This window comes from Oncorhynchus keta, chromosome 12 (genome assembly GCF_023373465.1).
Source record: "Oncorhynchus keta strain PuntledgeMale-10-30-2019 chromosome 12, Oket_V2, whole genome shotgun sequence".
NCBI lineage: Eukaryota > Metazoa > Chordata > Actinopteri > Salmoniformes > Salmonidae > Oncorhynchus > Oncorhynchus keta.
The window spans coordinates 50,169,912-50,197,143 of NC_068432.1; the positions used below are offsets into that span (position 1 = coordinate 50,169,912).

Genomic DNA, 27,232 nt, shown 5'->3' on the forward strand with positions numbered 1-27,232 from the left:
AGGTTAAACATCTATAACTATAACCTGGTAATGTCTAGGTTAAACATCTATAACTATAACCTGGTAATGTCTAGGTTAAACATCTATAATTATAACCTGGTAATGTCTAGGTTAAACATCTATAACTATAACCTGGTAATGTCTAGGTTAAACATCTAACTATAACCTGGTAATGTCTAGGTTAAACATCTATAACTATAACCTGGTAATGTCTAGGTTAAACATCTATAATTATAACCTGGTAATGTCTAGGTTAAACATCTATAACTATAACCTGGTAATGTCTAGGTTAAACATCTATAATTATAACTAGGTTAAACATCTATAACTATAACTCTGGTTAAAATCTATAATGTCTAGGTTAAACATCTAACTATAACCTGGTAATGTCTAGGTTAAACATCTATAACTATAACCTGGTAATGTCTAGGTTAAACATCTATAATTATAACCTGGTAATGTCTAGGTTAAACATCTATAACTATAACCTGGTAATGTCTAGGTTAAACATCTATAATTATAACCTGGTAATGTCTAGGTTAAACATCTAACTATAACCTGGTAATGTCTAGGTTAAACATCTATAACTATAACCTGGTAATGTCTAGGTTAAACATCTATAACTATAACCTGGTAATGTCTAGGTTAAACATCTATAACTATAACCTGGTAATGTCTAGGTTAAACATCTATAATTATAACCTGGTAATGTCTAGGTTAAACATCTATAACTATAACCTGGTAATGTCTAGGTTAAACATCTATAATTATAACCTGGTAATGTCTAGGTTAAACATCTATAATTATAACCTGGTAATGTCTAGGTTAAACATCTATAACTATAGGTTAAACATCTATAACTATAACCTGGTAATGTCTAGGTTAAACATCTATAACTATAACCTGGTAATGTCTAGGTTAAACATCTATCATTTTAACCTGGTAATGTCTAGGTTAAACATCTAACTATAACCTGGTAATGTCTAGGTTAAACATCTATCATTTTAACCTGGTAATGTCTAGGTTAAACATCTATAATTATAACCTGGTAATGTCTAGGTTAAACATCTATAATTATAACCTGGTAATGTCTAGGTTAAACATCTATAATTATAACCTGGTAATGTCTAGGTTAAACATCTAACTATAACCTGGTAATGTCTAGGTTAAACATCTATAATTATAACCTGGTAATGTCTAGGTTAAACATCTATAACTATAACCTGGTAATGTCTAGGTTAAACATCTATAACTATAACCTGGTAATGTCTAGGTTAAACATCTATCATTTTAACCTGGTAATGTCTAGGTTAAACATCTAACTATAACCTGGTAATGTCTAGGTTAAACATCTAACTATAACCTGGTAATGTCTAGGTTAAACATCTATAACTATAACCTGGTAATGTCTAGGTTAAACATCTAACTATAACCTGGTAATGTCTAGGTTAAACATCTATAATTATAACCTGGTAATGTCTAGGTTAAACATCTATAACTATAACCTGGTAATGTCTAGGTTAAACATCTAACTATAACCTGGTAATGTCTAGGTTAAACATCTATAACTATAACCTGGTAATGTCTAGGTTAAACATCTATAATTATAACCTGGTAATGTCTAGGTTAAACATCTATAATTATAACCTGGTAATGTCTAGGTTAAACATCTATAACTATAACCTGGTAATGTCTAGGTTAAACATCTAACTATAACCTGGTAATGTCTAGGTTAAACATCTATAATTATAACCTGGTAATGTCTAGGTTAAACATCTATAACTATAACCTGGTAATGTCTAGGTTAAACATCTATAACTATAACCTGGTAATGTCTAGGTTAAACATCTATAATTATAACCTGGTAATGTCTAGGTTAAACATCTATAACTATAACCTGGTAATGTCTAGGTTAAACATCTATAATTATAACCTGGTAATGTCTAGGTTAAACATCTATAATTATAACCTGGTAATGTCTAGGTTAAACATCTATAACTATAACCTGGTAATGTCTAGGTTAAACATCTAACTATAACCTGGTAATGTCTAGATTAAACATCTATAATTATAACCTGGTAATGTCTACCTGGTTAAACATCTATCATTTTAACCTGGTAATGTCTAGGTTAAACATCTATAATTATAACCTGGTAATGTCTAGGTTAAACATCTATAATTATAACCTGGTAATGTCTAGGTTAAACATCTATAATTATAACCTGGTAATGTCTAGGTTAAACATCTAACTATAACCTGGTAATGTCTAGGTTAAACATCTATAACTATAACCTGGTAATGTCTAGGTTAAACATCTATAACTATAACCTGGTAATGTCTAGGTTAAACATCTATAACATAACCTGGTAATGTCTAGGTTAACCTGGTAATGTCTAGGTTAAACATCTATAATTATAACCTGGTAATGTCTAGGTTAAACATCTATAATTATAACCTGGTAATGTCTAGGTTAAACATCTATAACTATAACCTGGTAATGTCTAGGTTAAACATCTATAACTATAACCTGGTAATGTCTAGGTTAAACATCTATAATTATAACCTGGTAATGTCTAGGTTAAACATCTATAATTATAACCTGGTAATGTCTAGGTTAAACATCTATAATTATAACCTGGTAATGTCTAGGTTAAACATCTATAATTATAACCTGTAATGTCTAGGTTAAACATCTATAATTATAACCTGGTAATGTCTAGGTTAAACATCTATAATTATAACCTGGTAATGTCTAGGTTAAACATCTATAACTATAACCTGTAATGTCTAGGTTAAACATCTATAATTATAACCTGGTAATGTCTAGGTTAAACATCTATAATTATAACCTGGTAATGTCTAGGTTAAACATCTATAACTATAACCTGGTAATGTCTAGGTTAAACATCTATAACTATAACCTGGTAATGTCTAGGTTAAACATCTATAATTATAACCTGGTAATGTCTAGGTTAAACATCTATAATTATAACCTGGTAATGTCTAGGTTAAACATCTATCATTTTAACCTGGTAATGTCTAGGTTAAACATCTATAACTATAACCTGGTAATGTCTAGGTTAAACATCTATAACTATAACCTGGTAATGTCTAGGTTAAACATCTATAATTATAACCTGGTAATGTCTAGGTTAAACATCTATAATTATAACCTGGTAATGTCTAGGTTAAACATCTATAACTATAACCTGGTAATGTCTAGGTTAAACATCTATAATTATAACCTGGTAATGTCTAGGTTAAACATCTATAATTATAACCTGGTAATTATAATTATAATCCTTCGCAGTTGGTGCAATTCCCAATTACACAAATGTAACACTATTGGAATATTAAAGTGGATGATCTATTGGATGATCTATTGGACGGGAGAAGTGAAGAATACAGGGTTGTGTACCGGGTTCAGGTCCAGGTAGGTCTGGTGATGCTCTCTGACAGGATCCAGTCCTTCAATGGCGTTAGAGTACTTCTCATCTCCCAGGTAGAAATGAGGAAAGGACGTCACGACTGGAGCACCTGGAGAGACAGGGAGGAGAAGTTAATGTGACTGGAACTCTGTGAAGACGGGGAAAGACGAGAGCTAAGGGATGTGAACTCTGTTCAAAGCTAAGAGAAGAAGAAATGGAATGTGATTGGATCATCTTGTGTACGGGCAGAAACAGAGAGGAACAACCCCTTGAGGATTAGCTAATATTACAAGAACACACAGGTGACTCCTGGGTAGTTCTCAGCAAATGGTAGAACACTATAATCACAGCAGTGTTGATTCACTAGAGGTACTCACAGCAGTGTTGATTCACTAGAGGTACCCACAACAGTGTTGATTCACTAGAGGTACCCACAGCAGTGTTGATTCACTAGAGGTACTCACAGCAGTGTTGATTCACTAGATTTACTCACAGCAGTGTTGATTCACTAGAGGTACTCACAGCAGTGTTGATTCACTAGATTTACTCACAGCAGTGTTGATTCACCAGAGGTACTCACAGTAGTGTTGATTCACTAGAGGTACCCACAGCAGTGTTGATTCACTAGAGGTACTCACAGCGGTGTTGATTCACTAGATTTACTCACAGCAGTGTTGATTCACCAGAGGTACTCACAGTAGTGTTGATTCACTAGAGGTACTCACAGCAGTGTTGATTCACTAGAGGTACCCACAACAGTGTTGATTCACCAGAGGTACTCACAGTAGTGTTGATTCACTAGAGGTACTCACAGCAGTGTTGATTCACTAGAGGTACCCACAACAGTGTTGATTCACTAGAGGTACCCACAGCAGTGTTGATTCACTAGAGGTACCCACAACAGTGTGGCTTCACTAGAGGTACTCTCAGCAGTGTTGAGTCACTAGAGGTACTCACAGTAGTGTTGATTCACAACAGGTACCCACAGCAGTGTTGATTCACTAGAGGTACTCTCAGCAGTGTTGATTCACTAGAGGTACCCACAACAGTGTTGATTCACTAGAGGTACTCACAGCAGTGTTGAGTCACTAGAGGTACCCACAGCAGTGTTGATTCACTAGAGGTACTCACAGCAGTGTTGATTCACTGGAGGTACTCACAGTAGTGTTGATTCACTAGAGGTACCCACAGCAGTGTTGATTCACTAGAGGCTAAACTGTTTGTATTCGGTCATGTTTCCGGTCACCTTGCCCTGGTTAAAAGCAGTGGTTCGCGCCTTCAGTTTCGTGCGAATGCTGCCATCAATCCACGGTTTCTGGTTTGGAAATGTTTTAATCGTTGCTGTGGGTACGACATCGCTGATGCACTTGCTAATAAACTCGCTCACCGAATCAGCGTATTTGTCAATGTTGTTGTTTGACGCAGTGCGGAACATATCCCAGTCCACGTGATCGAAGCAATCTTGAAGCGTGGAATCAGATTGGTCGGACCAGCGTTGAACAGACCTGAGTGCGTGAGCTCCCTGTTTTAGTCTCTGTCTATAGGCTGGGAGCAACAAAATGGAGTCATGGCAGCTTTTCCAAAAGAAGGGCGGGGGAGGGCCTTATATGCGTCGTGGAAGTTAGAATAACAATGATCCAGGGTTTTACCAGCCCTGGCAGCACAATCAATATGCTGATAGGATTTAGGGAGTCTTGTTTTCAGATGAGCCTTGTTAAAATCCCCAGCTACAATGAATGCAGCCTCAGGATATGTGGATTCCAGTTTACATAGAGTCAAATAAAGTTCGTTCAGGGCCGTCGATATGTCTGCTTGGGGGAATATATGCGGCTATGATTATAATCGAAGAGAATTGTCTTGGTAGATAATGCAGTCGGCCTTTGATTGTGAGGAATTCTAAGTCAGGTGAACAGAAGGACTTGAGTTCCTGTGTGTTGTTATGATCACACCACGTCTCGTTAATCATAAGGCATACCCCCCCGTCCCTCTTCTTACCAGAAAGATGCATGTTTCTGTCTGCGCGATGTGTGAAGAAAGCAGCTAGCTGTACCGACTCCGATAGTGTGTCTCGAGTGAGCCATGTTTCCGTGAAGTAAAGAACGTTACAGTCTCTTATGTCTCTCTGGAATGCTACCCATGCTCGGATTTCATCACCCTTGTTGTCAAGAGACTGGACATTGGCGAGTAGTATGCTCAGGAGCGGTGTGCTATGTGCCCGTCTACGGAGCCTGACCAGAAGACCGCTTCGTCTGCCCATTTTACGGCGACATTGTTTTGGTTCGCCGGCTGGGATCCGATCCATTGTCCTGGGTGGTGGGCAAAACACAGGATCCGCTTCGGGAAAGTCGTATTCCTGGTCGTAATGATGGTTGACGTTGTTCTTATATTCAGTAGTTCTTCTCGACTGTATGTAATGAAACCTAAGATGACCTGAGGTACCAATGTAACAAATAACACGTAAAAAACAACAAATACTGCATAGTTTCCTAGGAACGCGAAGCGAGGCGGCCATCTCTGTCGGAAGTTATAATCCCTATGCCCTCAGAGGACTAGTCCCTCTCCCCTCAGAGGACTAGTCCCTCTCCCCTCAGAGGACTAGTCCCTCTCCCCTCAGAGGACAGCTAGTCCCTCTCCCCTCAGAGGACTAGTCCCTCTCCCCTCAGAGGACTAGTCCCTCTCCCCTCAGAAGACAGCTAGTCCCTCTCCCCTCAGAGGACTAGTCCCTCTCCCCTCAGAGGACTAGTCCCTCTCCCCTCAGAGGACTAGTCCCTCTCCCCTCAGAGGACAGCTAGTCCCTCTCCCCTCAGAAGACAGCTAGTCCCTCTCCCCTCAGAAGACAGCTAGTCCCTCTCCCCTCAGAGGACTAGTCCCTCTCCCCTCAGAGGACTAGTCCCTCTCCCCTCAGAAGACAGCTAGTCCCTCTCCCCTCAGAAGACAGCTAGTCCCTCTCCCCTCAGAGGACAGCTAGTCCCTCTCCCCTCAGAGGACTAGTCCCTCTCCCCTCAGAGGACTAGTCCCTCTCCCCTCAGAAGACAGCTAGTCCCTCTCCCCTCAGAGGACTAGTCCCTCTCCCCTCAGAAGACAGCTAGTCCCTCTCCCCTCAGAGGACAGCTAGTCCCTCTCCCCTCAGAAGACAGCTAGTCCCTCTCCCCTCAGAAGACAGCTAGTCCCTCTCCCCTCAGAGGACTAGTCCCTCTCCCCTCAGAGGACTAGTCCCTCTCCCCTCAGAAGACAGCTAGTCCCTCTCCCCTCAGAAGACAGCTAGTCCCTCTCCCTCAGAGGACAGCTAGTCCCTCTCCCCTCAGAGGACTAGTCCCCTCCCCTCAGAGGACTAGTCCTCTCCCCTCAGAAGACAGCTAGTCCCTCTCCCCTCAGAGGACAGCTAGTCCCTCTCCCCTCAGAAGACAGCTAGTCCCTCTCCCCTCAGAAGACAGCTAGTCCCTCTCCCCTCAGAAGACAGCTAGTCCCTCTCCCCTCAGAAGACTAGTCCCTCTCCCCTCAGAAGACAGCTAGTCCCTCTCCCCTCAGAAGACAGCTAGTCCCTCTCCCCTCAGAAGACAGCTAGTCCCTCTCCCCTCAGAAGACAGCTAGTCCCTCTCCCCTCAGAAGACAGCTAGTCCCTCTCCCCTCAGAAGACGGCTAGTCCCTCTCCCCTCAGAAGACAGCTAATCCCTCTCCCCTCAGAGGACAGCTAGTCCCTCTCCCCTCAGAAGACAGCTAGTCCCTCTCCCCTCAGAAGACAGCTAGTCCCTCTCCCCTCAGAAGACAGCTAGTCCCTCTCCCCTCAGAAGACAGCTAGTCCCTCTCCCCTCAGAAGACAGCTAGTCCCTCTCCCCTCAGAAGACAGCTAGTCCCTCTCCCCTCAGAAGACAGCTAGTCCCTCTCCCCTCAGGGGACAGCTAGTCCCTCTCCCCTCAGAAGACAGCTAATCCCTCTCCCCACAGAGGACAGCTAGTCCCTCTCCCCTCAGAAGACAGCTAGTCCCTCTCCCCTCAGAAGACAGCTAGTCCCTCTCCCCTCAGAAGACAGCTAGTCCCTCTCCCCTCAGAAGACAGCTAGTCCCTCTCCCCTCAGAGGACAGCTAGTCCCTCTCCCCTCAGAAGACAGCTAGTCCCTCTCCCCTCAGAAGACAGCTAGTCCCTCTCCCCTCAGAAGACAGCTAGTCCCTCTCCCCTCAGGGGACAGCTAGTTCCTCTCGTCTACTTTCCCTCCAATGAGTCCACTGTGTGGTACTATAGGACTGCCTCCCAAATGGCACCCTATTCCCTATATAGTGTACTACTTTAGACCAGAGCCCTATGGAACCCTATTCCCTATATAGTGCACTACTTTAGACCAGAGCCCTATGGAACCCTATTCCCTATATAGTGTACTACTTTAGACCAGTGCCCTATGGAACCCTATTCCCTATATAGTGCACTACTTTAGACCAGAGCCCTATGGAACCCTATTCCCTATATAGTGTACTACTTTAGACCAGTGCCCTATGGAACCCTATTCCCTATATAGTGCACTACTTTAGACCAGACCCCTATGGAACCCTATTCCCTATATAGTGCACTACTTTTAACCAGAGTCCTATGCCACAATATAGGGAATAGGAGGCCACTTGGAGAGTCCAGGTGGATTGTGTGTTTACGTTACAGTACGTGTGGGGGAAGTAGAACAAAGTTGATGTTTTGGTAAGCTGTGGCAACAGTCACCTGACGGAGATGGCATTAGCACAGCAACACACATTCAACCTCATAATACAACCTGAGTCCCAAATGACACCCTATTCGTCTTTATAGTGCACGACGTTGTACCAGAGCCCTATGGGTGGTGGTCAAAAGTAGTGCACTACATACAGAATAGGATGCCATTTGGGACGCGGACAAGGTCAAATACCTATGGCCCCTGGCCCGGTGATCATGATATGAACTAAACACAAGTAGGGGAAAGCTGACAGACTTGGTGGACAGACCTGGGTTCAAATACGGTTTGAAATCGTTCAAATACTTGACCGTTCGCGCTAGTTTGCCTGATCAGCAATTGAGACTATTCTATTGGTCCCATTAAAGAGATACTTCGGGATTTTGACAATGAGGCCCATTATCTACTTACCCAGAGTCAGATGAAATTGTAGATACCCTTTTCATGTCTCTGAAGTAAGTTGCTAGCAAATTCCATAGACTTCCAGTCAGTGCTCCGGCTCGCAAAACTACCTTCAACTTCCTTTATTTATTTTGATTTTTTACCTTTATTTAACTAGGCAAGTCAGTTAAAAACAAATTCTTATTTTTAATGACGACCTAGGAACAGTAGGTTAACTGCCTTGTTCAGGGGCAGAACGACAGATTTTTACCTTGTCAACTCGGGGATTTGAACTTGCAACCTTTCGGTTACTCGTCCAACACTCTAACCACTAGGCTATGCTGCCGCCCCTTCATATTCCATGCAGTGACATAAAAATTGTAACCACGAGTTCATCTGACTCTGGGGAAGTAGATCAAATCTGAGCTGTCCCTTTAAGCCAGGCAAGCTCAATCAAGCTCAGATAAAGTATTTAGACAGGCCTGATGGTGAACGGACGTCGATCCACACACGGGTCAATTAAAGGATATGCTCTCTTAAACGTGGATGAGTGAGTGAGTGTGTTTGTTTCCTTTGGCAGGTTAACCTTGGCAACGCACTAACGCATCCAGTCAATCACCTGCGAGACACTTACTGGGCAGACACAACCGTGGACACGAGGCCTGTGTCTGAAACGACACCCTATTCCCTACATAGTGCACTACTATTGGCTCTGATCTAAAGTAATGCATTATATAGGGAATAGGGTTCCATTGGGCTCTGGTCTAAAGTAGTGCACCCTAGGAGATTAGAAGGGCCAACTGCTCCTTCCCGAACCACAGTCAGGTGACAGGGCTTACCGCCGTCCCGCCCAGCAACCACCCTACTCAGTTAGTGGGTCAGGCCTGGTCAGGTGGTTTTGGGGGGGTAGAGTCAGAGGGGAGCTGAATCACGTGTGTGTGTGTTCTGGGGTTTGGGAGGACAACAGAAGACATTGGGGGAGATATGAGTGAGATTGTAATGTTACATCATATTTATACGTATGAAATATTAAACCAATCCATATATTGATCATATTTAAATTTGTCTCCTGAACTGACCTGGAGTAAAATGAAAAGGCCCTACTACACCTAGTGGAGAGGAGAGGAGGACCCTACTACACCTGGAGGAGAGGAGAGAGGAGGAGGTAGACCCTATTGGCTGAGATAAATTGATGACAAAATGATTGTGGGGGCAGTCTTGTTAGACTTCAGTGCAGCTTTTGACATTATCGATCATAGTCTGCTGCTGGAAAAATGTGTGTGTTATGGCTTTACATCGGCTGCTGTAATGTGGATAAAGAGTTACCTGTCTAACAGAACACAGAGGGTGTTCTTTAATGGAAGGGTAGCTGTTTAGGCCCCTTGCTTTTTCAATTTTTACTAACGTCATGCCACTGACTTTGAGTAAAGCCAGAGTGTCTATGTATGCAACACTATACACGTCAGCTACTACAGTGACTGAAATGACTGCAACACTCAACAAAGATCTGCAGTTAGTTTCAGAATGGGTGGCAAGGAATAAATTAGTCCTAAATATTTCTAAAACTAAAAGCCTTGTACTTGGAAAAAAACTCACTAAACCCTAAGCCTCAACCAAATGTTGGAATAAATAATGTGGAAATTGAGCAAGTTGAGGTGACTAAACTGCTTGGAGTAACACTAGATTGTAAACTGTCATGATCAAAACATATTGATACAGTAGTAGCTAAGATGGGGAGAAGTCTGTTTATAATAAAGTACTGCTAATAATATGCATATCAACCTCTCCTGGCTCAAAGTGGAGGAGAGATTAATTTATATTGACATGTTGAATGCACTGAATGCACCAAGCTGTCTGTCTAAACTACTGGCACGGACACCCATGCATACCCCACAAGAGGTCTCTTCACAGTCCCAAATCCAGAACAGACTGTGGGAGGCATACAGTACTACATAGAGCCATGACTACATGGAACTCTATTCCACAGTACTACATAGAGCCATGACTACATGGAACTCTATTCCACAGTACTACATAGAGCCATGACTACATGGACCTCTATTCCACAGTACTACATAGAGCCATGACTATATGGAACTCTATTCCACAGTACTACATAGAGCCATGACTACATGGAACTCTATTCCACAGTACTACATAGAGCCATGACTACATGGAACTCTATTCCACAGTACTACATAGAGCCATGTCTACATGGAACTCTATTCCACAGTACTACATAGAGCCATGACTACATGGAACTCTATTCCACAGTACTACATAGAGCCATGACTACATGGAACTCTATTCCACAGTACTACATAGAGCCATGACTACATGGAACTCTATTCCACAGTACTACATAGAGCCATGACTACATAGAACTCTATTCCACAGTACTACATAGAGCCATGACTACATGGAACTCTATTCCACAGTACTACATAGAGCCATGACTACATGGAACTCTATTTCCACATCAAGACTGATGCAGCAGTAACATTTGATTTTAAAAAACAGATAAAAAAAAAACTTATGGAACAGTGGGGACTGTGAAGCAACACAAACATTGGCCCAGACACACACACACACACACACACACACACACACACACACACACACACACACACACACACACACGGATTTAGCACTGTAGATATGTGGTAGTGGTGGAGTAGGGGCCTGAGGTCAAACAGTGTGTTGTGAAATCTGTGAATGTATTGTAATATTTTTAAAACTATATAAACTGCCTTAATTTTGCTGGACCCCAGGATGAGTAGCTGCTGCATTGACAGCATCTAATGGGGCTCCATAATAAATACAAATACACCTGGAGGAGAGGAGAGGAGAGGAGGAGGTAGACCCTACTACCTCTGGAGGAGAGGAGAGGAGGAGGTAGACCTTACTACCCCTGGAGGAGAGGAGGATGTAGACCCTACTACACCTGGAGGAGAGGAGAGAGGAGGAGGTAGACCCTACTACACCTGGAGGGGAGGAGAGGAGAGGAGGAGGTAGACCTTACTACCCCTGGAGGAGAGGAGGATGTAGACCCTACTACACCTGGAGGAGAGGAGAGAGGAGGAGGTAGACCCTACTACCCCTGGAGGAGAGGAGAAAGGAGGAGGTAGACCCTACTACACCTGGAGGAGAGGAGAGAGGAGGAGGTAGACCCTACTACCCCTGGAGGAGAGGAGAAAGGAGGAGGTAGACCCTACTACCCCTGGAGGAGAGGAGAGGAGGAGGTAGACCTTACTACCCCTGGAGGAGAGGAGGATGTAGACCCTACTACACCTGGAGGAGAGGAGAGAGGAGGAGGTAGACCCTACTACACCTGGAGGAGAGGAGAGAGGAGGAGGTAGACCCTACTACCCCTGGAGGGGAGGAGAGAGGAGGAGGTAGACCCTACTACACCTGGAGGAGAGGAGAGAGGAGGAGGTAGACCCTACTACCCCTGGAGGAGAGGAGAGAGGAGGAGGTAGACCCTACTACACCTGGAGGAGAGGAGAGAGGAGGAGGTAGACCCTACTACCCCTGGAGGAGAGGAGAGAGGAGGAGGAGGTAGACCCTACTACCCCTGGAGGTAGGCAGGTAGATAGGGGTGTAGTGGAGGTGCACCTACCTTTTCGGCATACGCTGACTTTGAGCAAGCCGGTGCCCAGGCACTCTTTGGGGGAGACACAGAATCCTTCGTTGGCTGGGTTCTCCTCCTTGCTTGCCAGGACATCACGAGGAGGGGTGAAACGATACGCTGGGAGCCCCTTCACCTTCACATCTTTCTCAAACTCCATGAAGATGGACCTGAGGATCACAACAAACAATCAATTAAATAATCCACCAACCAACCAAATAAACAAACCATGATGTTACTGTCTGAAAAGAAACAAAGAACGGAGAAATATTACAGTTTTTAGATTCATATTTCACAGTTCATACTTTATACAGTTCCTACTTCTTTGCATTTCAATTCAGGAAGGAAACTGAAATTCTGAATGGAACTGACCCAAACCCTGCTGGTACCTCAAATTGATCATTATGTCATTTCATAACCCAGAATCTCCTAATCTCACAACCCAAAATCCCCTAATCTCACAACCCAGAATTCCCTAATCTCACAACCCAGAATCCCCTAATCTCACAACCCAGAATCCCCTATTCTCACAACCCAGAATCCCCTATTCTCACAACCCAGAATCCCCTATTCTCACAACCCAGAATCCCCTATTCTCACAACCCAGAATCCCCTAATCTCACAACCCGGAATCCCCTAATCTCACAAACCAGAATCCCCTATTCTCACAACCCACAATCCCCTATTCTCACATACCCAGAATCCTCTAATCTCACAACCCAGAATCCCCTAATCTCACAACCCAGAATCCCTTAATCTCAAAACCCAGAATTCCCTAATCTCACAACCCAGAATCCCCTATTCTCACCACCCAGAATTCCCTAATCTCACATACCCAGAATCCTCTAATCTCACAACCCAGAATTCCCTAATCTCACCACCCACCTCAAATTGTGCACTAGCTAGCTATAAGTAAATTGGCATATGTTTACACCTTTTCCTGAGATTAACATTCCCCCAGTGGAACATAGTGCATAAACCTTGGAAGTTAAGTGAAATTGCAAAAGGAATTGACACCAAAACTGGTACCTCCAGTTGACTTGCCCCTTGGATCAATGCCAAAGGTCTTTCTGCCGATGTGCATCAGCTCTTCTGTAATACTCAAAACAATGTATGTATAAACAATGTATGTATAAACAATGTATGTGTAAACAATGTGTGTATAAACAACGTGTTTATAAAGGTTGTTGGACATGAATAATGACTGGAACAACAACTTCCTATTTTAAATATTATACAAAGAACAGGAAGTGGGCTGGGAGCCGTGTCTGCTTCCCAAAGGTCAAATAGTGCACTATGTAGGAAATAGGATGCCATTTGGGATGTAACCAGTGGAAGGTGGGATGTCCCCTTCGGCTACAATAACACAGATGACCAGTCGTTTGGTCACTGCTACTTATGTGTGTAAGAAGGTGAAAGGTTTTTTTCCCAAACATTCATTGGAGGTTTTGACGAGTTAAACCTGTTGCTCCTGATGAAAATGGCAGATGCACATGCCAATCTAGCAGATTATTTCCGCCTGTCCTGAACAAAGGGGGGAGGAAGTTCGCAAGGAGTCACCATGTCCTTGTTTTTTTAGGTCAAGGTTCCCAGCTAAAATAGACCGACCCCCCCACACCCACATACTCCACCAATCAACAACAAGGGGAGAGTCTCATATATTTAGGTGAAAAGTCATATAGAGATACAAAGAGGTTAATTGGGTGTGTCAACATACACTCAGGGATGATAAAAATGTCTAAATACAGATAAAAAATACCATAAAGATCAATGTATCAAAATAAATGACAAAATACTTACGTATTTTGAAACGTATTTAATTAAAATACACGGATTTTGTATTTTAAAATACAAAAAAAATACATGTGTAAGTAGCTGGCCCAACAGCGTTCTCAGTAACAGTTACAAAAACATTTGACTTGCTGTGACTGTGATATGTTGTTGTTTAACACCTTAGTTGAGCGAGTCACTCTGGATAAGAATGTCTACTAAATTAACAAAATGTAGATGTGAAATGGAACATGACAAATGAACTGCAAAGAACACTGGGTATTGTTTCGGGGCGGAGCTCACTAGAATAATACTCATCCTACAAATTTATATTAGACCATAGTGAGGTAAAGTTTAGCTGGACGAGGGCCGTAGGGAGGTAATGCTAGCTGGATGAGGGCCGTAGGGAGGTAATGCTAGCTGGATGAGGGCCGTATGGAGGTAAAGCTAGCTGGACGAGGGCCGTAGGGAGGTAAAGCTAGCTGGACGAGGGCCGTAGGGAGGTAATGCTAGCTGGACGAGGGCCGTAGGGAGGTAAAGCTAGCTGGACGAGGGCCATAGGGAGGTAAAGCCAGCTGGACGAGGGCCATAGGGAGGTAAAGCTAGCTGGACGAGGGCCGTAGGGAGGTAAAGCTAGCTGGACGAGGGCCGTAGGGAGGTAAAGCTAGCTGGACGAGGGCCGTAGGGAGGTAATGCTAGCTGGACGAGGGCCGTAGGGAGGTAAAGCTAGCTGGACGAGGGCCATAGGGAGGTAAAGCCAGCTGGACGAGGGCCATAGGGAGGTAAAGCTAGCTGGACGAGGGCCGTAGGGAGGTAAAGCTAGCTGGACGAGGGACGAGGGCCATAGGGAGGTAAAGCTAGCTGGACGAGGGCCGTAGGGAGGTAAAGCTAGCTGGACGAGGGCCATAGGGAGGTAAAGCTATCTGGACGAGGGCCGTAGGGAGGTAAAGCTATCTGGACGAGGGCCATAGGGAGGTAAAGTTTAGCTGGACGAGGGCCATAGGGAGGTAAAGCTAGCTGGACGAGGGCCATAGGGAGGTAAAGCTAGCTGGACGAGGGCCATAGGGAGGTAAAGTTTAGCTGGACGAGGGCCGTAGGGAGGTAATGCTAGCTGGACGAGGGCCGTAGGGAGGTAAAGCTAGCTGGACGAGGGCCGTAGGGAGGTAAAGCTATCTGGACGAGGGCCGTAGGGAGGTAAAGCTAGCTGGACGAGGGCCGTAGGGAGGTAATGCTAGCTGGACGAGGGCCATAGGGAGGTAAAGCTAGCTGGACGAGGGCCGTAGGGAGGTAATGCTAGCTGGACGAGGGCCATAGGGAGGTAAAGCTAGCTGGACGAGGGCCGTAGGGAGGTAAAGCTAGCTGGACAAGGGCCGTAGGGAGGTAATGCTAGCTGGACGAGGACCATAGGGAGGTAAAGCTAGCTGGACGAGGGCCGTAGGGAGGTAAAGCTAGCTGGACGAGGGCCATAGGGAGGTAAAGCTAGCTGGACGAGGGCCGTAGGGAGGTAAATCTAGCTGGACGAGGGCCAAAGGGAGGTAAAGCTAGCTGGACGAAGGCCAAAGGGAGGTAAAGATAGCTGTAGCAGTGTGCAAGTTACCAGGATGTTATGATGATAACCATCTCACAAGATCCCTGTCATGTGAGACACATTATTCCCCTGACACTAATAAAATATTACTTCCCCTTATGCTGAGGCGAGGTTGTAGGGCCCAGAATAACCCGCTACCTCATCAGCACTCACATCCTAACTATGTGAAAGGTCAGAAGAACACAGGCCATTGCTCAATATGAAACATCGCTGTTCTAGAGAGATGCTTTTAACACAGCGAAACTGTACCGAACAGTACACTTAAAAGTGGTACATTTGTTTTCAGTGGCTTTTGGTATACAGTTGTTTTGGGGGTCAATAACATTTCAAAGAATGAAGTATGTATAAGCTGTTGATTGTTTTTATTAAATTGGGAAATTGAATTTATCCAAATCCTAACGTTTAAGTAAAGCATCTGTTCTTGTTCAGACGTAATCTGAATTCTGTACTTTGTACTGTTTTCCGCAGGGGTAAAGTGGTGAAGACTCGTTCCCTCTTGAACAGCAGGAGATGGAAGGCCACTGGTTACTCTGCTCTGATGTCCCACTAACCTTATCAGCACTCACATCCTCCTAACCAGCTGAAAAGTCAACCATGAGAAGAGCTCTATCAGGCCATTGGTGAGAGACCGAGAGACAACATTCTCGTGGGATCCTTCTACCACAGGGAGACTGTGTGTCGTGGAAGTTCCAGTGACCTATGACATTATTTAGCAGAGTTTGGGGGAGGGGGGCAATTCTACATCCTTATATAAAAGCAGTATTTCCTGTATTGACTTGAATTGAAATGGAATCGACTCCCCAAAACTGGAATCGACTCCTGTTTTAAAATGGTGCGTTTTAGTGACCTTTCACATAGTGTTTTCATCTGTTTCCTTCTGACATGATGCGTACTCAGTTTTCTGCGCTGTAGCCTACCTGCACAGGTCAGGACTGAAGATGTACAGTCTCTCCGTCTTGGACAACAAGGGGTGGAAGGCACTGCCGTCTGTACCGTTGATCATATTACTCTGCTCAGACGTCCACAGGCTCAGTTTACTGAAACACAATATTTATTTCTAAATGTTACTCAATTAAAGGAAGAATCTAATGCCGTCTAAGCACCGTCTCGCCCCATGTTTGATTGTTTAGGTTTACATGACTTATCCAACAATGTATTAAATCAAATCAAATGTTATTGGTCACGTACACATATTTAGCAGATGTTATTGCAGGTGTAGCGAAATGCTTGTGTTCTTAGCTCCAACAGTGCAGTAATATCTAACAACTCACAACAATACACACAAATCTAAAAGTAAAAGAATGGAATAAAGAAATACATTAGTATTAGGACGAGCAATGTCGGAGTGACATTGACTAAAATACAGTAGAATAGAATATAGTATATACATATGAAATTAGTAAAGCAGTATATGTAAACATTATTTAAGTGACTAGTGTTCCATTATTATAGTGGCCAGTTAGTCTATGTATAGAGGGCAGCAGCCTCTGAATAGCTGGGTGGTAGTCGGCTAGCGATGGCTATTGAACAGTCTGATGGCTATTGAACAGTCTGATGGCTATTGAACAGTCTGGTGGCTATTGAACAGTCTAATGGCTATTGAACAGTCTGATGGCTATTGAACAGTCTGATGGCTATTGAACAGTCTGATGGCTATTGAACAGTCTGATGGCTATTGAACAGTCTGAAGGCTATTGAACAGTATGATGGCTATTGAACAGTCTGAAGGCTATTGAACAGTCTGAAGGCTATTGAACAGTCTGATGGCTATTGAACAGTCTGATGGCTATTGAACAGTCTGATGGCTATTGAACAGTCTGATGGCTATTGAACAGTCTGATGGCTATTGAACAGTCTGATGGCTATTGAACAGTCTGATGGCTATTGAACAGTCTGATGGCTATTGAACAGTCTGATGGCTATTGAACAGTCTGAAGGCTATTGAACAGTATGATGGCTATTGAACAGTCTGAAGGCTATTGAACAGTCTGAAGGCTATTGAACAGTCTGATGGCTATTGAACAGTCTGATGGCTATTGAACAGTCTGATGGCTATTGAACAGTCTGATGGCTATTGAACAGTCTGATGGCTATTGAACAGTCTGATGGCTATTGAACAGTCTGAAGGCTATTGAACAGTATGATGGCTATTGAACAGTCTGAAGGCTATTGAACAGTCTGAAGGCTATTGAACAGTCTGGTGGCTATTGAACAGATGGCTATTGAACAGTCTGAAGGCTATTGAACAGTCTGATGGCTATTGAACAGATGGCTATTGAACAGAATGATGGCTATTGAACAGTCTGAAGGCTATTGAACAGTCTGATGGCTATTGAACAGTCTGATGGCTATTGAACAGTCTGATGGCTATTGAACAGTCTGATGGCTATTGAACAGTCTGAAGGCTATTGAACAGTCTGATGGCTATTGAACAGTCTGAAGGCTATTGAACAGTATGATGGCTATTGAACAGTCTGAAGGCTATTGAACAGTCTGAAGGCTATTGAACAGTCTGATGGCTATTGAACAGTCTGATGGCCTCGAGATAGAATGTTTGTGTTTTGTCTTGTTAGGTTCTATTACAGAGTCTAAAAAAACTAACGGTCAACTAGGGAAAGCTTGAACCAAGTTTATTCACCCAATGGGTCAGACAGCTGAACAGACAAAGACATGTTTCCACCAGAACAACTATATATACCACACTTTAGGTGTGGTATATAACAGTTCTGATGGCTAATGTGAACACCTGTCTGCCTCATTCCTCACTACTCTACAGCTCTCCACCTATTGACCGCAACCAGTGACCTGACCTGACCTCGTGCATCATTCCTCATTGAACAGCTCTCCACCATTATCAGTGACCGCAACCATGTGACCTCTGACCTCGTGCCTCATTCCTCACTACTCCACAGCTATCAGTGAACAGTCTGACCTGACCTCGGCCTCATTCCTCACTTCCACAGCTCTCCACCATTATCAGTGGCCGCAACCATGTGACCTGGACCTGATTGAACCATCGGTGGCCGCAACCATGTGACCTGACCTGACCTGACCTGACCTCGTGCCTCATTCCTCACTACTCTACAGCTCTCCACCAGTCTGACCTGACCTGACCTGACCTATCCTCGTGCCTCATTCCTCGCTACTCCACAGCTCTCCACCATTATCGGTGACCGCAACCATGTGACCTGACCTGACCTGACCTTGCCTCATTCCTCACTACTCCACAGCTCTCCACCATTATCGATGGCCGCAACCATGTGACCTGACCTGACCTGACCTGACCTCGTGCCTCATTCCTCACTACTCCACAGCTCTCCACCATTATCAGTGCAACCATGTGACCTGACCTGACCTCGTGCCTATTCCTGACTCCACAGCTCTCCACCATTATCAGTGACCGCAACCATGTGACCTGACCTGACCATCCTCGTGACTCCACAGCTCTCCACCATTATCAGAACAACCATGTGACCTGACCTGACCTGACCTAGCCTCATTCCTCACTACTCCACAGTTATCGATGGCCGCAACCATGTGACCTGACCTGACCTGATGTGCCTATTCCTCCTTCAGCTCTCCACCATTATCAGTGGCCGCAACCATGTGACCTGACCTGACCTGACCTCGTGCCTCATTCCTCACGACTCCACAGCTCTCCACCATTATCAGTGACCGCAACCATGTGACCTGACCTGACCTGACCTCGTGCCTCATTCCTCACTACTCCACAGCTCTCCACCATTATCGGTGGCCGCAACCATGTGACCTGACCTGACCTGACCTCGTGCCTCATTCCTCACGACTCCACAGCTCTCCACCATTATCAGTGACCGCAACCATGTGACCTGACCTGACCTATCCTCGTGCCTCATTCCTCACTACTCCACAGCTCTCCACCATTATCGGTGGCCGCAACCATGTGACCTGACCTGACCTGACCTGACCTCGTGCCTCATTCCTCACCTCCACAGCTCTCCACCATTATCGATGGCCGCAACCATGTGACCTGACCTGACCTGACCTGACCTCGTGCCTCATTCCTCACTACTCCACAGCTCTCCACCATTATCAGTGGCCGCAACCATGTGACCTGACCTGACCTGACCTCGTGCCTCATTCCTCACGACTCCACAGCTCTCCACCATTATCAGTGACCGCAACCATGTGACCTGACCTGACCTGACCTCGTGCCTCATTCCTCACTACTCCACAGCTCTCCACCATTATCGGTGGCCGCAACCATGTGACCTGACCTGACCTGACCTCGTGCCTCATTCCTCACTACTCCACAGCTCTCCACCATTATCAGTGGCCGCAACCATGTGACCTGACCTGACCTGACCTCGTGCCTCATTCCTCACTACTCCACAGCTCTCCACCATTATCAGTGGCCGCAACCATGTGACCTGACCTGACCTGACCTCGTGCCTCCACAGCTCTCCACCATTATCAGTGGCCGCAACCATGTGACCTGACCTGACCTGACCTCGTGCCTCATTCCTCACTACTCCACAGCTCTCCACCATTATCGGTGGCCGCAACCATGTGACCTGACCTGACCTGACCTCGTGCCTCATTCCTCACTCCTACAGCTCTCCACCTATCGGTGGCCGCAACCATGTGACCTGACCTGACCTGACCTGACCTCGTGCCTCATTCCTCACTACTCTACAGCTCTCCACCATTATCGGTGGCCGCAACCATGTGACCTGACCTGACCTGACCTCGTGCCTCATTCCTCACAGCTCACAGCTCTCCACCATTATCAGTGGCCGCAACCATGTGACCTGACCTGACCTGACCTCGTGCCTCATTCCCACAGCTCACCATTACTCCACAGCTCTCCACCATCGTGCCTCAGTGACTCCACAGCTCTCCACCATTATCAGTGACCGCAACCATGTGACCTGACCTGACCTGACCTGACCCTCGTGCCTCATTCCTCACTACTCCACAGCTCTCCACCCATGGCCGCAACCATGTGACCTGACCTGACCTGACCTGACCTCGTGCCTCATTCCTCACTACTCCACAGCTCTCCACCATTATCAGTGACCGCAACCATGTGACCCTGACCTGACCTGACCTCGTGCCCATGTGACCTGACCTGACCTGACCTGACCTCGTGCCTCATTCCTCACTACTCCACAGCTCTCCACCATTATGACCTGACCTGACCTCACAGTGCCTCATTCCTCACGACGCTCTCCACCAGTGTGACCTGACCTGACCTGACCTGACCTCGTGCCTCATTCCTCACTACTGCTCTCCACCATTATGACCGCAACCTGACCTGACCTGACCTGACCTCGTGCCTCATTCCTCACTACTCCACAGCTCTCCACCATTATCGGTGGCCGCAACCATGTGACCTGACCTGACCTGACCTCGTGCCTCATTCCTCACTACTCCACAGCTCTCCACCATTATCTGACCTGACCTGGCCGCAACCCATGTGACCTGACCCTGACCTGACCTCGTGCCTCACCTGACCTTCCTCATTCCTCACTACTCCACAGCTCTCCACCATTATCGGTGGCCGCAACCATGTGACCTGACCTGACCTGACCTCGTGCCTCATTCCTCACTACTCCACAGCTCTCCACCATTATCGGTGGCCGCAACCATGTGACCTGACCTGACCTCGTGCCTCATTCCTCACGACTCCACAGCTCTCCACCATTATCAGTGACCGCAACCATGTGACCTGACCTGACCTCGTGCCTCATTCCTCGCTACTCCACAGCTCTCCACCATTATCGGTGGCCGCAACCATGTGACCTGACCTGACCTGACCTCGTGCCTCATTCCTCCTACTCCACAGCCTCCACCATTATCGGTGCCGCAACCATGTGACCTGACCTGACCTGACCTCGTGCCTCATTCCTCCACAGCTCTCCACCATTATCGGTGGCCGCAACCATGTGACCTGACCTGACCTGACCTCGTGCCTCATTCCTCACTACTCTACAGCTCTCCACCATTATCGGTGGCCGCAACCTGACCTGACCTGACCTCCTCGTGCCTCATTCCTCACCACAGCTCTCCACCATTATCGGTGGCCGCAACCATGTGACCTGACCTGACCTGACCTCGTGCCTCATTCCTCACTACTCCACAGCTCTCCACCATTATCGGTGGCCGCAACCATGTGACCTGACCTGACCTGACCTCGTGCCTCATTCCTCACTACTCCACAGCTCTCCACCATTATCGGTGGCCGCAACCATGTGACCTGACCTGACCTGACCTCGTGCCTCATTCCTCACGACTCCACAGCTCTCCACCATTATCAGTGGCCGCAACCATGTGACCTGACCTGACCTCGTGCCTCATTCCTCACTACTCCACAGCTCTCCACCATTATCGGTGGCCGCAACCATGTGACCTGACCTGACCTGACCTCGTGCCTCATTCCTCACTACTCCACAGCTCTCCACCATTATCGGTGGCCGCAACCATGTGACCTGACCTGACCTGACCTCGTGCCTCATTCCTCACTACTCTACAGTTCTCCACCATTATCGGTGGCCGCAACCATGTGAATGCTTTTGCTTTACTCAGTACATTCCCTTGGTTCATATCCAACCTGAATTGACCTCACGATATACAAACATCCTACAGATAGTCTGGTTTCTACACCAGAAGTTAATGGCTGTGCTTCCTTTTCCTTTCCATACGATACCCGTTGTCATAACAACAACATGTTCCGACAGAACGTAAAAGTTCTGCATTCCCCTCTCTCTCTCTCCCTCCGCACCATGTACAAGGATATTTCACATTTCAAGTTTAGAAGTCTGAAGCCAACAATCTAATCAAAGGCGAGGTATGAGATGCTGCCTGCGTAGATACTGACACTCTAGCAGGACGTGAGAAGATAGCTAACGAGGAGTTCTCATTGAGTCTTTTCTAACGGGGGGGCCAAATATCAGAATGTGGCAGTCACACGGCTCTGTGTTCTGGCTAGGGGCCTCTGGGGAGTCTCTCTCTCTCTCTCTCTCTCTCTCTCTCTGGTGCTGCAGACTCCTGGTCCAAATTCCAAATGGAACCCAATTTCCTATACAGGGCACTACTTTGAACCAGGGCCAATAGGGGCTCCGGTCAAAAGTAGTGCACTACATAGAGAATAGTGTGCCATTTGGGATGCAAGCCCTGTCCTCTGTTACTCTCTCGCAGTACGTAGAAGGTCTTAGGAAACCGGTGGACTGTTCCATTCCAGTCTTTTACACAAGAGAGTTACTCAATCATGGGTTTCTCGTTTCTCATCATCAAATACAATACAAATCTAGGGTGTGTTCTGGTGTGCAGGTACAGTATGTAATGTAGCAGACAGTTAGTGCTGTGTTGTAACCTGCACATCCTCTATCTTTTGGAGTCACTTCCTTAAGAGGATCCAGCTCTCCACATTTTTTGAAAGATGATCTGTGAGTGAGCATCACGTTGTCTATTATCTAAGTTCTCAACACAGAAACGTGTGTGTCATCGTGGGCCAATATGTTTCGGTACCTTTCTCCTTCAAACGTGGCTACCCTGCCGTAGTTCATGAAGTCCTCCTCCCCGGTATGATAAACAAATTCACCATCGTTGCTTCCATTTTTCTGCAGAGTGGGAAAAGAATGGAAATCCTTTTAAAGCGCCATATTTTATTTTATCACCACACAGGACTTTAGGTGGCCATGGCAACCCCCAGCAGACACAATAGGTTGCAGTGACCATTGTATCATGTTCTGTAAGTCCAACAACTCATTTTTATGTTACCTTTATTTAACCAGGCAAGTCAGTTAAGAACAGATTCTTATTTTCAATGACGGCCTAGGAACAGTGTTCAGGGGCAGAACGACAGATTTGTACCTTGTCAGTTCGAGGGTTTGAACTTGCAACCTTCCGGTTACTGGTCCAACGCTCTAACCACTAGGCCACCCTGCCGCCCTGAGGCTACAGTAGGTGAAAACTTAACCAAAAACGTATTTACAGAACTTAGTAGGTCAAATTCTTCATTTTCTATTGACTCCGTGGACACCTACCTTGTACATGAGGCCAAAGTACTCGTCGATCTCTGGGTTCATGGGATGGATGCGGGACAACAGAGGGTCCTTGAAGCCCCACAGCAGCTCGTTGACGGAGCGCGTCATGAACATGCCGACATGAAGTGAATTCATCCAGATAGATACCATCGAACTCTTCCAGAAACTATCCTTCACCTTGTTCATCACCGCCTGAGGGAGGGGAGGGGGGAGATTTGAACCTGAAAACCCTGTTTACTCAGCACAACCTGAAAACACTGGAAACCCGGTTACTCACCACAGCTGGGATATTGATGGTTGTGATCATGTCATAATCAGGATCACCTACAGAGCGCTCTGGCAGGAACACAAATGTCTTGGGCTGGTAGGCAGACACTCTGGTCCCATTATCTACAAACGTCACATTTTCTTTGGGCCTGTACTCCCTGGAACAGAGCAGACAAGAGCAGACAAGGGGAAAGTCAGTCTCTAAGAACGTCACATTTTCTTTGGGCCTGTACTCCCTGGAACAGAGCAGACAAGAGCAGACAAGGGGAAAGTCAGTCTCTAAGAACGTCACATTTTCTTTGGGCCTGTACAATTTGACAAAGCAACTGCCAAATTTACCCAACATCCACTTTTTGTTCATATAATGCATACTTATTTCAACATATTCCATCACAAATCGAATAAATCAGGCTAGGTAATTAGGTTAGGTTAAGAACCCAGATTATCCTGACTAGGTAATTAGGTTTGGTTAAGAACCCAGATTATCCTGACTATGTAATTAGGTTTGGTTAAGAACCCAGATTATCCTGACTAGGTAATTAGGTTAGGTTAAGAACCCAGATTATCCAGACCAGGTAATTAGGTTAGGTTAAGAACCCAGATTATCCTGACCAGGTAATTAGGTTAGGTTAAGAAACCAGATTATCCAGACCAGGTAATTAGGTTAGGTTAAGAACCCAGATTATCCTGACCAGGTTAAGAACCCAGATTATCCTGACCAGGTAATTAGGTTAGGTTAAGAACCCAGATTATCCTGACTATGTAATTAGGTTAGGTTAAGAACCCAGATTATCCTGACCAGGTAATTAGGTTAGGTTAAGAACCCAGATTATCCAGACTAGGTAATTAGGGAACCCAGATTTCCAGACTAGGTAATTAGGTTAGGTTAAGAACCCAGATTATCCTGACAGGTAATTAGGTTAGGTTAAGAACCCAGATTATCCTGACTAGGTAATTAGGTTAGGTTAAGAACCCAGATTATCCTGACCAGGTAATTAGGTTAGGTAATTAGGTTAGGTTAAGAACCCAGATTATCCTGACTAGGTAATTAGGTTAGGTTAAGAACCCAGATTATCCTGACCAGGTAATTAGGTTAGGTTAAGAACCCAGATTATCCTGACTATGTAATTAGGTTTGGTTAAGAACCCAGATTATCCTGACTAGGTAATTAGGTTAGGTTAATTAGGTTAGGTTAGGTTAAGAACCCAGATTATCCTGACTAGGTAATTAGGTTAGGTTAAGAACCCAGATTATCCTGACCAGGTAATTAGGTTAGGTTAAGAACCCAGATTATCCAGACTAGGTCCAGACCAGGTAATTAGGTTAGGTTAAGAACCCAGATTATCTTGACCAGGTAATTAGGTTAGGTTGAACCCAGATTATCCTGACTAGGTAATTAGGTTAGGTTAAGAACCCAGATTATCCTGACCAGGTAATTAGGTTAGGTTAAGAACCCAGATTATCCTGACTAGGTAATTAGGTTAGGTTAAGAACCCAGATTATCCTGACCAGGTAATTAGGTTAGGTTAAGAACCCAGATTATCCTGACAGGTAATTAGGTTAAGAACCAGATTATCCTGACCAGGTTAGGTTAGGTTAAGAACCCAGATTATCCTGACTAGGTAATTAGGTTAGGTTAAGAACCCAGATTATCCTGACCAGGTAATTAGGTTAGGTTAAGAACCCAGATTATCCTGACAGGTAATTAGGTTAGGTTCCTGACCAGGTAATTAGGTTAGGTTAAGAAACCAGATTATCCTGACCAGGTAATTAGGTTAGGTTAAGAACCCAGATTATCCTGACCAGGTAATTAGGTTAGGTTAAGAACCCAGATTATCCTGACTATGTAATTAGGTTTGGTTAAGAACCCAGATTATCCTGACCAGGTAATTAGGTTAGATTAAGAACCCAGATTATCCTGACCAGGTAATTAGGTTAGGTTAAGAAACCAGATTATCCTGACTATGCAATTAGGTTTGGTTAAGAACCCATATTATCCAGACCAGGTAATTAGGTTAGGTTAAGAACCCAGATTATCCTGACCAGGTAATTAGGTTAGGTTAAGAACCCAGATTATCCTGACTAGGTAATTAGGTTAGGTTAAGAACCCAGATTATCCTGACTAGGTAATTAGGTTAGGTTAAGAACCCAGATTATCCTGACCAGGTAATTAGGTTAGGTTAAGAACCCAGATTATCCTGACCAGGTAATTAGGTTAGGTTAAGAACCCAGATTATCCTGACTAGGTAATTAGGTTAGGTTAAGAACCCAGATTATCCTGACCAGGTAATTAGGTTAGGTTAAGAACCCAGATTATCCTGACCAGGTAATTAGGTTAGGTTAAGAACCCAGATTATCCTGACTAGGTAATTAGGTTAGGTTAAGAACCCAGATTATCCTAGGTAATTAGGTTAGGTTAAGAACCCAGATTATCCAGACTAGGTAATTAGGTTAGGTTAAGAACCCAGATTATTCTGACCAGGTAATTAGGTTAGGTTAAGAACCCAGATTATCCTGACCAGGTAATTAGGTTAGGTTAAGAACCCAGATTATCCTGACCAGGTAATTAGGTTAGGTTAAGAACCCAGATTATCCTGACTAGGTAATTAGGTTAGGTTAAGAACCCAGATTATCCTGACCAGGTAATTAGGTTAGGTTAAGAACCCAGATTATCCTGACCAGGTAATTAGGTTAGGTTAAGAACCCAGATTATCCTGACATCAAGTGTGCCTGCTGTAAAACGGATGTTTTTCGCTCTAGCCATGGACGTTGATATTTGTTTAAGAGAGCGTCCTTTGGTGCATTAACAGCAGTAACCCACTTCTCTCATCATTGACGATGAAATGACGATCTACATTAAAAAATGGACTAAATAGAGACTATTGTGTTATGGGTTCGATGGAATGCTATATGTGCAAATGTATTTGTAGCAGGAGACGAGGTACATACGAGGCCTGTCTTTGAGACAGAATGTATACATAAGACTCGTAAATTAAGGTTGGGGTGATAGTCTCTGGGGGACCTCTCTGGGGGACCTCTCTGGGGACACCTACAACACCCGATGTCACAGGTAGGAAAAAAGATCAATAACCACCCGAGCCACTGCCTGTTCACCCCTCTTCCATCCAGAAGGCGAGGTCATTACAGGTGCATCAAAGCTGGGACGGAGAGATTGAAAAACAGCTTCTATCTCAAGGCCATCAGATTGTTATACAGCCATCACTAGCACAGAGAGGCTGCTGCCTCCATACACAGACTTGATATCATCGGCCACTTTAATAAATGGAACACCATTACTTTAATAATGCCACTTTACTCATACGCATTACTCATCTCATATGTATAATGTACACTTCACTATCTATTCTTTACTATCTATTGCATCTTAGCCGCTCTGTCACTGCTCATCCATATATTTTATACTTATATATTCTCATCGCATTCCTTTACT

General features: G+C 45.0%; 1 protein-coding gene across 1 annotated transcript in view; it reads right to left on the bottom strand.

Moving 5' to 3' along the window:
- The window catches only part of LOC118391586 (lysosome membrane protein 2-like), a 64,961-nt gene that overhangs the window by 12,928 nt on the left and 24,801 nt on the right, over positions 1-27,232 (bottom strand). The window contains exons 3-8 of the mRNA XM_052458585.1: positions 23,792-23,939; positions 23,515-23,706; positions 22,997-23,088; positions 16,405-16,524; positions 12,121-12,299; positions 3,419-3,537 (exon numbers count right to left, since the gene is read on the bottom strand). Of these exons, the coding sequence (XP_052314545.1) occupies positions 3,419-3,537; positions 12,121-12,299; positions 16,405-16,524; positions 22,997-23,088; positions 23,515-23,706; positions 23,792-23,939 (850 nt within the window). The remainder of the gene's footprint in view (positions 1-3,418; positions 3,538-12,120; positions 12,300-16,404; positions 16,525-22,996; positions 23,089-23,514; positions 23,707-23,791; positions 23,940-27,232) is intronic.